This window comes from Pseudochaenichthys georgianus, chromosome 22 (assembly GCF_902827115.2).
Source record: "Pseudochaenichthys georgianus chromosome 22, fPseGeo1.2, whole genome shotgun sequence".
Taxonomy (NCBI): Eukaryota; Metazoa; Chordata; class Actinopteri; order Perciformes; family Channichthyidae; genus Pseudochaenichthys; species Pseudochaenichthys georgianus.
This window is the reverse complement of record NC_047524.1, coordinates 30165932-30180268: the sequence shown is the minus strand read 5'-3', so window position 1 is coordinate 30180268 and position 14337 is coordinate 30165932. Positions and strand designations below refer to the sequence as shown.

The 14337-nt window shown below is 41.9% G+C and overlaps 1 protein-coding gene across 2 annotated transcripts in view; it reads left to right on the top strand.

Moving 5' to 3' along the window:
- Positions 1–12801, top strand: part of LOC117467390 (synaptotagmin-14-like) — a 104493-nt gene extending 91692 nt beyond the window's left edge. For both annotated transcript variants that reach the window (XM_034110986.2, XM_034110984.2), the window contains 5 exons: positions 5191–5462; positions 6619–7068; positions 7724–7913; positions 8953–9009; positions 12488–12801. In XM_034110986.2, the coding sequence (XP_033966877.2) occupies positions 5191–5462; positions 6619–7068; positions 7724–7913; positions 8953–9009; positions 12488–12801 (1283 nt within the window). The remainder of the gene's footprint in view (positions 1–5190; positions 5463–6618; positions 7069–7723; positions 7914–8952; positions 9010–12487) is intronic.
- The last annotated feature ends 1536 nt before the right edge of the window (positions 12802–14337 follow it).

Genomic DNA, 14337 nt, shown 5'->3' with positions numbered 1-14337 from the left:
CTACTTGCATCCGATAGCTGCAATAATACAAAACAACACGTCTGCCTCTCTCCACAATGATCGATAACAGTGAACGGATGGTCAAAGTAAGGCACAAATAAACAGAATCACACGAAGCCTGGTTAGTGTTGCCTGACTTTATAAAGTGTGTTTATAAGCACTACTGCTTAAAGGCAGGCATAACAGTCGACCCATGTTCAGGGGAGGTGGGTTTAGTTTCCTGCACGCCTCGACGTAAGAGAGACGTAAGCGACGTCGCCTCTTACGGCCCGTCCACACAGCGGCGTGCGTTGACGCTTCCCCATTCACTTTGAATGGGGTGACGTCACTTTTAGCCGAAATGCATCGTGGGAAGCGACGTGGAGCGTAGCTGGCGTGTCTCGCTGCAAAAGTTGAGCAATGTTCAACTTTTGACGCCTCGGCGAGGCGTCAGCCAATCGAATCATATGCCAGTACAAGCTCTAGCCAATTAAACCGCTGCTTGTGTGTCAGGGGCGGGAGATTCATGTGATTGGTTGTTGGTCGAGTGTCAGACACGCCTGCCGGCAAGCGTCAACGCACGCCGCTGTGTGGACGGGCCGTTAGCTCCAAAGCTCTTGCCTCTGGACCGACAATTTTTTGGAGCTGGAAATGAAGCGGATTCCGGAGCTAAGAGCCGGCGCCGCTGCGGTGTGAACAGGAAAACCCGGCGCTTTTCAGGCTCTAGCTCCGAGCCGGAGCTGAAAAGGCGCTGGTGTGAAAGGGGCAACAGAGAGAGCCGAGCTTGAATGAGACAAGCACACGTTTATTTCCATGCAACTCTCTGATTGGTCTGGTGTCTTGCCTCTGTTGCATTCACTGAACACGGGACATTACAGTTCTGCCGTCCTCTCTTGTGTCATGATGAGGTTCACGTAAAGCATTATATTAATGAGGGAGAATTGTCCGGGGCTACAGAAAAAACATTCAGGGCTTGCCCAGGCCAGGCGACGCCACTGCGATCAACTATCAAAAATAGCTGTGTTAAATAAACGCACAAGGGGTTCTTGATATGAAATAATATTATAAAGGCAAAACAGAACTGATAAACGGAAAATCTATTTTTTCCACAAAATAGTCCCCACGGAAGTGTATTTACTACTGTCTACATCCACACATTCACAAAATAAACAAAGACAGGTTTTATACGTTATTCAATTATATTGACAGTTTAAGCAAAACACAAACAAAACACAACAAGTCAGCTCGGCGATAAACCGAAATTGCCACTATAGTTAATTGAAAAAAAGCTGTTGCTCCTGCGCCCGTCGGCAGCAAAAAACGGAAATGTTTTAGGCCTATTTTGGCTATAATCCACAAAAAAGGATAACACGATGATCGGCGTGGCACAAAGGAGCATCTCTCTATCTGTGCGCGTCCTCTCCACGGAGACGTGCTTCCAGGTCGGTCGATGCAATATCCACATTCAGTTACTTCCCCGTTGCATTTAACATATGTATACATGCTGAGGAAACTTAAATATCCCGCTGAATACCCGCATTCGCCACACACACACTTCCTCCTCCCGTGAGAACCAACCCCTGGCATCCCGGTGACGCGCCCACTGGGCGCCGCGACAGGTGAATATGCAGATGAGGCTTGCAGACCTACACCCTCAAATTGAACATAACAGTGGACATTAACAACTGCAGTTGCGAGGATAATATACATATATGTTCATTTTATTTTATTTTACATGTTCATTTTAAACAGCATGCCTTAAACCTTTTCCCCTGCCACTACAGTTTAGAAGAAACACCTTAAATCAATGTGCGGCCGTCACAAACTTTTCAGAAATGGCAATTATTGTAATGATTATACATTAAAATCAAAGCAATGCTGGGATATTTCACAGGATAAGAGAAGTCTCTGACTTGCAAGGGCTGTACAATTGGCTTTATACTCTAGGGACCATGAATGTCTGGATACCACATTTTGAGGCTTTCCATCCAAAGATCATTTATACCCTGATTATTTTTTTTAAAGTGACTGTTACGCCTTCTACCTGCTCATTAATCTGTATCTTGGCCGTTTTTAACATAAAGAAATAAGGATTGCAAACAGCTAAATGTGCACCCCAAAATAGATAAATGTTAATTATTTGGTGTGATTACGGAGCCAGAATGTAATGCACGTTTACTCGCGTGCGCGGTGCGCCGTGTGTTTATTTTACAACAAATGGCGAAGCAAATTAAGTTGTTTGACTGTGGGGTAAAAAGTTCGGCCAACCCGTCAACATCTCAAACGAATATTCAAAGTGATTCAACTGATAAAGCGCAAGGTAAACCCGAAAAGCAAAGAGGAAATGTGTAAAGTCTTGGGAGGCGAAATATATATGTACATTCTGCTTCTGCTCCGTTGTGCATTCACTTCCGGTAAAAGTTCCTTCAAAATAAGAGTCCCGATCTTATTACTACCAAAATAAAAGTGCAAAACGAAACTTTACCATAGGAAAATATTGGCATACAAATATAATCACTTCTATAAAAAGGTAACACATGTTAAATATAGTTAGACATATTAAAGGTAATGTACAGCATTAATAATTAATATCTAATTATTAACTATGAATGGTTTTGATTTATTTAACATTAGAAATGTATTAGTCTGGCCAATCCAAGACTTCAATGCTGAAGGGCCAGTGTATCTATGGTGGGGGTCAGCTCAAAGGTCAAGAAAACCCACATTTGAAAGGGAGACAACGGATGACCAAGAAATTAGTGATCTGTGAAGAACAGAACAACAGCTGCACTACTGGTGTTTTGTATACCAGCAATTGAGGGTGGACAAGTAATAATAAGTACAAAATTGTGATAATTACTTATTGTAAAGCATTTGAACATTCTTTAAGTGTCACATTTTCATTATTAAGTTGATGTATAACTGCATAGTATCGTCATTATTTAAAATATAAGGTGACTAAAAATGGCAACCATATTTTCAGTTTTGGCAACCAAAAGCTGATGTCTGGTTCCCAGCCTGGCAACCACTTTTAAAAGTTAGCGTTGAGCCCTGTAAATGCTTATAATTTTACCAATTCTAACTGGTGTATGTCACTTTTCTCTACCCTAGAAGGGGGACGTAACATATATGGGGGAACGTCCGGGATAAATTACTACATTCCTGGGATTAAAAGTGGTTTTTATACCTGTAAACAATTGGTAAAACGTGTGGGCAGTTCGTCTAAGAATGGCATTTTTCGATTTGGAGTCTTTTTTAATCTGTCTGTCCTAAGAGCAGCTAGACCGGTGTCGCAAGGACGATTTGGATGAGATAACGCAAAATGTCAGTCTCGCAGTGAATAAACAATCATTAAAAAAAGGGTTGGTGAAAGGGGGTTACTTATACTGGCTGCACCAGCTGAGCTCACTCTGACCAATGTCCTATCTGGAGATAGGCCTATCTTAAGTCAGAGGCATGAGGCAGAGTTTTCGTTTGCTAAAGGAGAAGGTGGTGACAGTGAGGGCAGTGGGCAGTTTAAAGCACCGTTCACGCTGCCTCGCTGCAATCCCCCGTCTCCTGGCAGTTCGGACTCTGAGGAATTGAGTGAACTAGAGGTCCGTCTCGCACGTCTCCGGTTAGAGGCAGAGGACAAGGAGCAGAACCGGCAGTTTTAGTTGGAAATGAGAAAGCTTGAAATCGGCAAGGAAGTCCGGATGCGTCAGCTGGAGCTAGACTCCGAGCTGCGCGCATCCGGTGCTTTTGGTAATGCCGGAGGAAGCTTCCCACTTCCTTCTCATCCCCCTGCTTTCAACGTACTCAAAAACATTTCGTTATTGCCACTTTTCCGTGAGACTGAGGTGGATGCGTACTTTGGTGCTTTTGAGCGCATTGCAGCGGCACTACGGTGCTGAGGCCTGGGCTCTGTTAGTTCAGTGTAAACTTCACGGGAGACCTCAGGAAGCAGTTGCTGCTCTTACGTTAGAGGACAGTCTAAACTACGACTTGGTGAAAGGTGCCATACTTAGAGTGTACGAGTTAGTTCCTGAAGCTTATCTGCAGAAGTTTAGACATCATAGGAAGGGTCCCAGTCAAACTCATGTCGAGTTCGCCAGGGAAAAGGGAATGATGTTCACTGAGTGGGTTGCTTCATGTAAAGCGGCGGATTATGCTGCTCTGAGGGAACGGATCATGTTGGAAGAGTTCAAGAAATGTTTGCCTGATCGCATTGTGGTATACTTGAATGAACAAAAGGTAAACTCTCTCTCTGCTGCCGCTATCTTAGCTGACGAATATGTGCTCACGCATAAATCTGTGTTTTCCCCTGTTTCTACTGAGAGGTTCCGCCGTGTGCCAGCCGCCCCGCTTACTCAGCCGTTAGATGTGACTAACATGAACAGAGAAGAGAGAGAGTGTTTCTATTGTCATCAACCTGGACATGTCATTGCCAACTGTATGATTCTGAAGCGTAAAGAACAGCTACGGACTCTGCCTTCTACTTGCTCATCAATCTGTATGTGAGTGTTTTCAGCTGTGTGTGTTCTATGTAAATGAGCTGTGCGGTTGCCCTCACGTCATTGGCTGCCATCTCCTGGTCCGCCTCCCGAAGACTGTGATTGGAGCACGCTGGGCCGACGCACTCCAATCCAAGCGCACACCTTCTGGAGACGACTACAAAGCCAGTGGACTGTGATCACTCTGGAGGCTCTGTTGTGGGAACAGACGCCTCTCGCTACATGCTCTTCGTTTGTATACTAAACCTGTTAACCGTGGTTAACTCGTGTAGTATTAGATTTACCTTGGTTAACTTGGCATCATTTTGGATTGTTGTTTGGTAGTATTGCTGGGTTTGCTCAGTTCCTTTATTAGTGTGTACCACTGTGACAGTGAGGGTTATTTAGTTTATTATGTTTATTTCCTTTGTCGTTTGAATAGGCTCATTTAGTTAGAGTCCTCCTTCTGTTTGTTCCTTAGATTAGCCTGCGCCCTTTTGGCCCCTTTTGTTTGTGCCCCTGCCGTTTGCTTGCCTTTTTGTTTAACTTGTGTGTAAATAAATGCTTGTCATTTTACCAATTCAAACTGGTTTATGTCACTTTCCTCTACCCTAGAAGGGGGACGTAACAGTGACCATGTATAAGATCTCTGTACGTTCTATCATATCATCATATGATGCATACAAAATATGTTCATAATTGTGATCCTCCATCTCTTTCTTGACTTTCTCCCAAGCAGCCAACTGCATCCAGAGGATGCGCCGAACTCCGCCGCTGGATGAGCTTCAGCCTCCGCCCTATCAGGATGAGAACGGCTCCCCCAGGATGTCCTGTACGCTGTCGGACCTGGGAGACGCAAAGTGTGATCTGTCCTACACCAGCGGCAGTCCCCACCTGTGCTTTGGCAAATGCCCCAGTGAGTGCAGCGACGGCCACGACTCTGAGAGTAACTTCCACAAGGGCTACGAAGAGGACGTACCCAGTGACAGTACAGCTGTCCTCAGCCCAGAGGTAAATACCAGGGATGCAGGATGTACCTGAGAGTCTTAATTTGCATACTTCTGCTATTTACATTTGCTGTTTTTTAAGTGTTTAGGTGTTTCTCAATGCAAAGCATGGTACAATTCAGCTAGAGACAATTGCTGCAGACAGACGGCAGGCGAAAAACCTTTTAAAATGCGTGTTTTCTAAATGGAGATCGGCTAAGCTAACGTTATATATGCTCCGACCGTCCACACTCACAACAACGGCCTATACAGACATAAATAAAGCAGCGACTGTATTCTCCATGACTCAGGCAGTCTGTGGTTTGTACTTGTTTAACCTTTGTCCAGTTTCTGAACAGATATGAGGAGCTGTGAGATCTTAGGGCTAACAGCTAACGGCTGATGTTGGTTTTGTGTTTCGCATTGAAGATGACGTCACAACTTTGCCTACACTGCGTTACTATAGTTACTAAACTGTAATGGTAACGCAGCATAAAGTGAGCCTGGCCTACCAAGGCCTAACTATACCGCGCGAGGCCCTGCAGTGGAAATGCGCCATAAACAGGGCTGAAACAGAGGGATATGAGGGATGTCTAAAATCATGATCTGTTTGGTATTTTGAGCAAAACACATCATACAGTAGATATGTTTTTTTACATATTTTGATATATCTTATACCCATAATATATGCCTAAAAATATCATGATAGGAGATCTTTAAAATACATTTCCCCATTGAATTACATTGGGAAAGAGTCTGTTACTGTTACTGCGTTTATATATATATATATATTAAGCTAAATCAACTTCCGAATACTAACACTTGAATAACCATTAATTGTATAATTAGATCCTAAAATCAAATCCAGAGTTATTTTCCCTTGCCATTAATTTGACCGAGCCGTTATGTCCTTATGACAGCTGATTGGAGGCGGGGCTTAAGGGAATTGCAAGTGCACATGCTCTATGGGCCCAGTTCCCTGAATGAGTAAATTAGTTCTCCAGAGTCAGGCCATTTTGGCTTCATGCGCCAGAGGGAAACTTTCCTAGTGATGAAAAGGGCCCGCCTCCAATTTGTATCAAGTTGTCTTTATACATCCTTGTTCAAAAAATAAACTGCACAAGCAGACATTTACATTGAGTTTTGTATTGCACATTGAACATGTTTATTGGTTATTTCAGGACATGTCAGCCCGTGGATCAGCAGCTCAGCTCCCTAAAGGTTATGATCCAGATTCAGTTGCCAAATATGGCACTCTGGACGTTGTGTTTGACTTTGACTCAGACGACCAGCAGCTGGCCATTACCATCATGGCAGTGTCGGATCTTCCCGACTTGAAACGCACGGGGAACATCTCCTGGCAGGTCCACCTGGTGCTGCTGCCCACCAAGAAGCAGAGAGCCAAGACAGGAATCCAGAGAGGCCCCTGCCCAATCTTTACCGAGACCTTCCACTTCAGCCACGTGGAGTCAGAGATGATCAGCAACTACGCCATCCGATTCCGCCTTTACAGTATGAAGCGGATGAAGAAGGAGAAGGTGCTCGGGGAGAAGATGTTCTACCTTACCAAGCTCAACCTTCAGGGCAAAATGTCTGTGCCCGTCATATTGGACCCATGCTGTGCTCTCACGGTAAGACCTGTTTCAGAACAAGGTAAAACAAATGAACATTCTCAATATTGAACTAGATAGGGGAATATTGACCCTGACTTTCCTTATAAATACAGTGAACTAAATCAGTGATTCTCAAACTTTTTTCAATAATGTACCCCCATTGAAAAAAAATGCAGCCAAGTACCCCCTGATCAGCGCAAACACTATTTGTTAGGGGGAAAAGCCTATATAAAGAGGTACAGTACAGCGCTGCACCATCAGCGTCTGATTTATTAAACAACAACATTGTAACTGAGAAACACTTAAATGCTACATTTCAAATGTTTACAATCAATTACTAAATTCATGGCAAACCAATTTTAATATCATGCAATAACACTAAGACGACATTAGTTGCATTGAACTGATCTTTTTAATAAGTTGTACAATTTAGTGAAACATGAGCTTGTGCTTCACTGAGGATCTTTGTCATTCTGACAGCGAGGCAACCTGCAGTTATTACACTTCGTGTTTTGAAATATGTACAACAAGTCTATTAATATAAAACCCACACTTTTTTTTCATTAACATAAAATAAATCTCACGTACTCCAATGTACCCCTAGGGGTCCGCGTACCCCCATTTGAGAACCACTGAACTAAATAATGAACTAAATGCCTGCCAACATTTCCAGGGTGGTGATTCCCAGGTCAGCCTTTCCGATATGACGTGCAGTGAGAGCGCCTCATCATTCCAGTCTGTCAGTCAGACCTCAACACCGGAGATCCTCGTGGGCCTGGTGTACAACGCCACGACAGGACGTCTCTCCGTGGAGATCATCAAAGGCATCCATTTTAAAAACCTGGCAGCCAACAAGCCACCCAGTAAGTACCCTAACACGTTTTTATTTGAGTCACTGCCAAAAGAGTGATGAGCAGTGTAAATCATTTTTTCAAATAGTTTCTGAATATCTGACAGCTTTAGTAACTTTACAGATTCAGATTATTAGGCCATACAAAATATAAATCAACTAATAAATACACTTATACAGTACTTAGGGGAATATTCAGCAGAAGTATATAAAGTAACATAAAATGTTATCATCAGAATCCAGGAATTTAATATGATTCTAAAATGGTACATTTTTACCAGTGATTGTTAGTATTGCTTGTTTTAATTTGTGTGCCACCACGGATCGTATATACAGCAAATGTAACAACAATTAATCATGTTTTTTCTTCACCAACTTTATTCAAAATGTTTTTACAGATTAGCAAACCAAACTAATAAATGTGTTTTTTTATGACAGCCCTTGAAGTGATCGACTTTACTGTCAGTAAAAACCCTTTTTGAATTGGTATAATTGTAAATGGTTCTCTCACACTACACTGAAAACACTGAAACGTTTACTTTAATTAAATATTTTATGTCAATAGATTTCCTAATATTTTGTATTTAAACTTAATATTATTGCTTTCAACTAACCTAGTTATGTGAAATGTACATAATACATTTAATTAAAGCCAACGTTTTAGCTTTTTCAGTGTAGAAAAACAAGGAACTTGAATGTGGTCCAAGCTAATGTGAAAGACCTTTGTTAAATGTATAAGAAATGTATGTTATTTATGTTCATTTATTCAACTAAGAATGATCCAGACAGAAGTATAAAACCTATTCCTATATCAGTGCTCTACCTGCTTTCACTTTCCCTCCGGTTTGATCCCTGTTTCCTGCTCGGTTTCCAGGGGTCGAAGTTCAAACGCCTCTTGTTGAACTGTGTGTGATGTTGTGGCCTAATGACCCTGTTTCTCTTCCCTTACATCTTCTGTCATGTCTGCTCCTGATATGTCTAACCTTTCTAACTACCTTTTTGACATCTTGGTCTGTTGTTTTTTCTTACTGCTGTCCAACCCTTGTTGTCAGACGGGCTGTTCTGTTGTCTAAAACACTTGATAGGTGGACAGGTTTATATAATCAGAGGTGAGTCTCTGTCCCTGCCGCATAGTGAGATGCTTTCGCTGTCGACCATTTCATACTATCTTCATGGATGCTTCATGGAACACTTTTCCAATGTAATATACCCAGTTTACATTTCTAACTATTTGATTTACTTATCTGGTTTCCCTTAAAATATGAAACTATCTTTGTTAATACATTATTTACGAGGAAAACATAGACATTTAGCACAAGAGCTTGTCAACTTATTAGAATTGTTTTACTTTAAGCAACAGTTCAATATGATAAGAAATAAGCATATCAGTTTTAGAGTTATAAATCAAAAGATCAATTGAATGGTGCAGGAACGAGTCTTAAAACCTGAAAAGCAGTTAGTATTCAACCACTTTCTGTAATGTTCTTGAATCTGTTTTTAGTTGTAGTAATTGCGTGAAATATGATTTGTGGTTAACAGAGGCTTAAGAGATGTTCACACTGTTTTCTACAATATGTCAGTAAACACCCCACTGGTGAATGTCTGAACCTTCTATTTCTCATAAAAGCAGCAGTTGCTAACAATTGGATAAATTAGACTTCCAAATGTCTTCACGCCCAACATTAGCCACCTTTAGCTTAGCAGTGGTAACACCCGGCCATCTGACCGCGAGTGGACATTATCATGGTATCATGTTGTGATGCTAACTTCCGGGTTGGACTACAAAATAACGTCATCATTTGGGATGAATTAGTCATGAGGGATACCATCATTTCATTTGAGAGCTTTTGAGTTATTGGTGGGTGGGTAATTAATTACAGATGTGGGCTAGCTTTTTTCACTGCTTCCAGTCTTTATGCTAAGCTACGCTAACAGTCTCCTGGCTGTTGCTGCGTACATAGCATACAAACACAAGAGTTGTATCAATTCTTCTCATCAAACTCTCGACAAAACATACATAATGCTTGTTTCGGAAAGTAAAATATGGTACTAAATCAAAATGACCTTTCAAAGAAAACCATAGCATTACATGCTTTACCCTATTCAAACACGTATCCATGGAGATAGCTGCTTGCTGTAGCCCCTGTCCCTTTGTTCTTTAATGTGTACTGAATGTATTGCACGACCCCTGCTCCCACTCTCACTACCGGTGTTGTGTCACTCTCGTGTTCGTGATGCCTGCAAGTCTTTTATGTTTGACCTCAGAAGTAACACTTAGGATGCTAACTCCAGCTAGAAGGAAAAGCTGTGCGTCATCCACTGCTGGTTTTATTCTAACGGCACACTTCTGCATGCTTTGGTTATAATTTAACATTGTACAGTTCTGCTGCAGCATTTGAAACAGAAAAGGAACAGAGAGATCCATACTCATCTGGAAGACACACTGCCCGGTCCTCCCATTAATTGCTGCGTTCCTTTTATTCATGTAACTAATAACTATCTGCCAGATTTTGATATTGTTTGTGCTTTCCTGAATAGCATATCCACATTCCGAATCCACATTTCATTTAGAAAATAGTCACATCTGCTAACAGGGAAAAATCTTTGTGCAAAATCCTCATGAAGGCCTTGATTGACTTTGTAACAAAGTGGAAAGAGCGTGGGGAAAGATGCGGAGCAATTTCAGAGCTGCTTTTTCTATCATTTCAAAACAGTACGGAGGCGACGAGTCAAGTTAATCATCAGTCGCAGCCCCCTCTCATTCAGCAACAATACCAACGAGCCGTGCATCACCGCTACTGACCACTTAAGACATCCCCAGCTCCACAGAGCCCATTCAGCAGCAGTCAAAAAAGAAATCAAGGCTATTTTTTCCACTGTGCTTTTATGTCAAAGAGAGCAACTGAATGTGCGAGTCGAGGCGGTGAGCTCGGCGTTGGAAGGCAGCTGGCACTCGACGGCATGAAAGCCTCGGCAATTCATTCCTTATACTCCCTCTTAGACAGGAACATAATACACAGCATTATTACGGAGTGCGGCGGGAGATGAGGGGCGAAACACTCAAAGAGCCATTGTGATTGCCAGTCTCGCCTCGTTTGCTTTCCGCTGGATTTGCCTCAGTTTATATCATGATTTGGGCATGGAAACGAGGAGTGGGAAAGGAAACGGTGAATGCTAAATCACTTGATAATGCCAGTGGTTATTTTTCTCCTCGTCGCAGATAAATGAAAAATTCGGAATTCGGAATAGGCATTGATTTACACTCAAATGGAAGGGAATCAGTTGGGAATATTATCAGTTCAATTACAATCTGTACAAAATGTATGTTTTGTTTGATTATAAGAATTTTAAGCTAGATTTCCGATTTTGAGCAATGTCTGTTAATACCGTTGCTGTGACGCATTACAATCCCGCATCAGGGACTTGGTATATGTATTTGAACGTTCTCATTTGTTTGCAGCAGCCATGCATCATATTTTGGGACACTGCCCTGGGCTCTCAAAGTCTCTATGTATGTCACGACACTGACATTATGTCAAAGTCAGAGAAATAATAGCCGCTCCTGGAGGGCTTCCTGATGAGGATCATTAATTTGAGCTACATCATTTGTTTTAGAAGAGGCTCCTAATCCTCTAAGCACAGGCATTACTAACTTTTTCTAGTCCATTTTTATCTTCAACGTGACCCCCTGCTTCAGGTTAGACGTACAGTAGTTGCATAGCAACAAGACAGAAGTAACACCGTTCGCACCCTTTGAGTTCTCGCTCTGTTATCAGGAACACTCACAGCTGCGATTCGTGTTTGATCAGGAGAAAAGCAGCACTATGTGTTCACGATGGTATGCACCGACTGCAGTGACATTATTACAAGTACACATGCTTTGTGGGGGAAATGGGTCACAGTCTGCTGCAGAGGAAGCACAGCTGCAGCGTGCAGCAATGCTTTAATGTCAAAGAGGAAACAGTGGGATTTTGCACAAATGATCCAGTACTCGAGTCAGGTGCCATCAGTTAAACCCATGTCTAAGCGCCTGTTTCCACATGGCGCCTGTTCTCGGCAGAAATATTTGTTATAGTTTCTGTCACAACGATATCTCGTCAACGTGTCATTTATGTTGTAATACCTATGAGGGCTGTTAGGGCTGCGGCAATAAGGCTGCGACAATTGTTTTTGACCAGCGTTAGAAATATAAAGTATAGTAGAAGAATAAAATAGCATACATTGAAAATACTGTGGCTACAGCTATTTTTGTTTTGGATTATTGCAATTATAATGAACATACATTTTGTATAAAGTAATCCTCTTTGGCCATTACCATGTTTATAAGAGTATAACAAACTATATCTCTAAGGTACATTTAAAATGTGCGATTAAACGAGAGGTAACTGTGGAAATCATGTGATCAATCTCGATTTCATATTTAAAACGATTGACAGCCCTAGCTACTATATAATGTTTTACACGGCCGTAGAGCAAGGAGGAAAACAACTTGTTCTCAAGAAGGTTTCAAGAAGGCGCGATGTGGACACAGGCCATTAGAGTTCACATCATTTCCTCTTTAATTATCTACTTCTGTCTCTTGCTCAGATACATATGTTAAGCTGACCTTACTGAACTCCATGGGCCACGAGATGTCCAAGTGTAAGACATCCATCTGTCGAGGACAGCCCAACCCAACGTACAAAGAGACGTTCGTCTTCCAGGTAGCTCTTTTCCAGCTATCGGACGTCACGCTCATCCTCTCCGTCTACAACAAGCGCAGCATGAAGCGTAAGGAGATGATCGGATGGATTTCGCTCGGCCTCAACAGCTCCGGAGAGGAGGAGCTCACCCACTGGACTCTGATGAAAGAGTCGAAAGGACAGCAGGTTTGCCGCTGGCACAGTTTGCTGGAGTCCTAACGGCAGGAGAACAAGTGGAAGAGTGAGGGTAACTGGACAGAGCATTTCTATTTCCCAGATGGGTAAGACATGGATGTGTTGAGCTGGAATGGATGAATGTGAAAGACGTCCAATGAACCAGTCAGTGGGGATGAAGGAAAAGACACAACACAACGTGTGTCTGCACTTTGCACAATATAAGCATTTCCATGGCACTGTTTGACAAATCACTGACAGCCATTGATTAGTAGTACGGCTAGTAATGTGATGTATTCTTATGGACAGCCAAGTGATGAGCTTCTGTTTCAACGAGCAGATTCTGAGTAGAGGGGTCATTGTGTGTATACACACCTCAAGCTCACACAACTGCCACCAGGAGTATCTGTAAAGAGGTTTACAATGTGAAACATCGGTTTTGTTGTTCTTCACGTTTACTACAACTTTATGTCATGAATTTAAAGGTTCACCAAGAAAATCTTTTCTAAATTTACAATCCAGAACTTTTCAAATTAAAAGTAGAACGTTTTTTCCCTTTTGAAATATACATTGCCCCACCATTGTTAAAGGCTTTGAGGACCTAATCTCTTATTTACTATACTTCTACTTTCCATGAAACTCACGTGTTGTTGCTCCCTGTTTTTCTTAATTGGTTTAAAGTGTTCGTTGCTTACTTAGAAGAAGGTGATTTCTAACTCTTAGTAAATAATATCAAAACATATTAATTTGTTGGGCCAGTGTGTAGTTTTCATGGGATTACTTACATAAATCAGTATAGTATTCATATCTATGTTTTAGTGTAAAATCACCTGAAACAAGGAATTATTTAGTTTTTCGTGGAGAGTGGGACTTCTTCGTTCGAGTCCGCCATTTTGCAATCACCATGTACGAGAACGGACAAAGGCCATCTTAGTTGTCCAACACGCTTGTATAACTTTTGTTCTGCCAGTCGCCACATTGACTGTGTTGCTCCTATAGTACAGTTATGTCACGGTGAAGGACCTGAGAGTTTCTACGATTTGCACTACCGTCCGTTTTAACCGCAGTTTCGCAAAGACATTGGTTAACGGAATGGTATTCAGTTGATTGCGATCTGGGTATAGCCAAATCTTAACAATTCCCTTTAACTGAGACTTTTGCCTTGTGATAAATTAATATTTATTGATTCGGGGAAGTGCTTTTTTATCTCGTTTTACGGGGTTTAAACCTTTTTCCTACCCCTGACTGGCTAGCTGATTGTAGCAACTTCCTGTTGCATCAATAAACAGGGCAGCACCTGTGCCATGCTTTGCTTCAGAGAAAACAACATCACTAGTTCTTTTGAGTGTGAATGTCTTCTGTTTAAGCAGGACATGTGGACTTAAGCTACTATCAATGCTGCTAGCTACCCTTTTCGTCATGTATCAATCCAGCCCAATCACATTTTCAGGCGGGCAAACAAACGGTCTTGAATTGGACCTAACCCTGATACGGACGCAAACAAGGCACCTTTTATTACTCTTTGAAACAAATCAGGCTTTTAACTGTAAATGTTTTCCTATCTGCGACAACATTAGACGT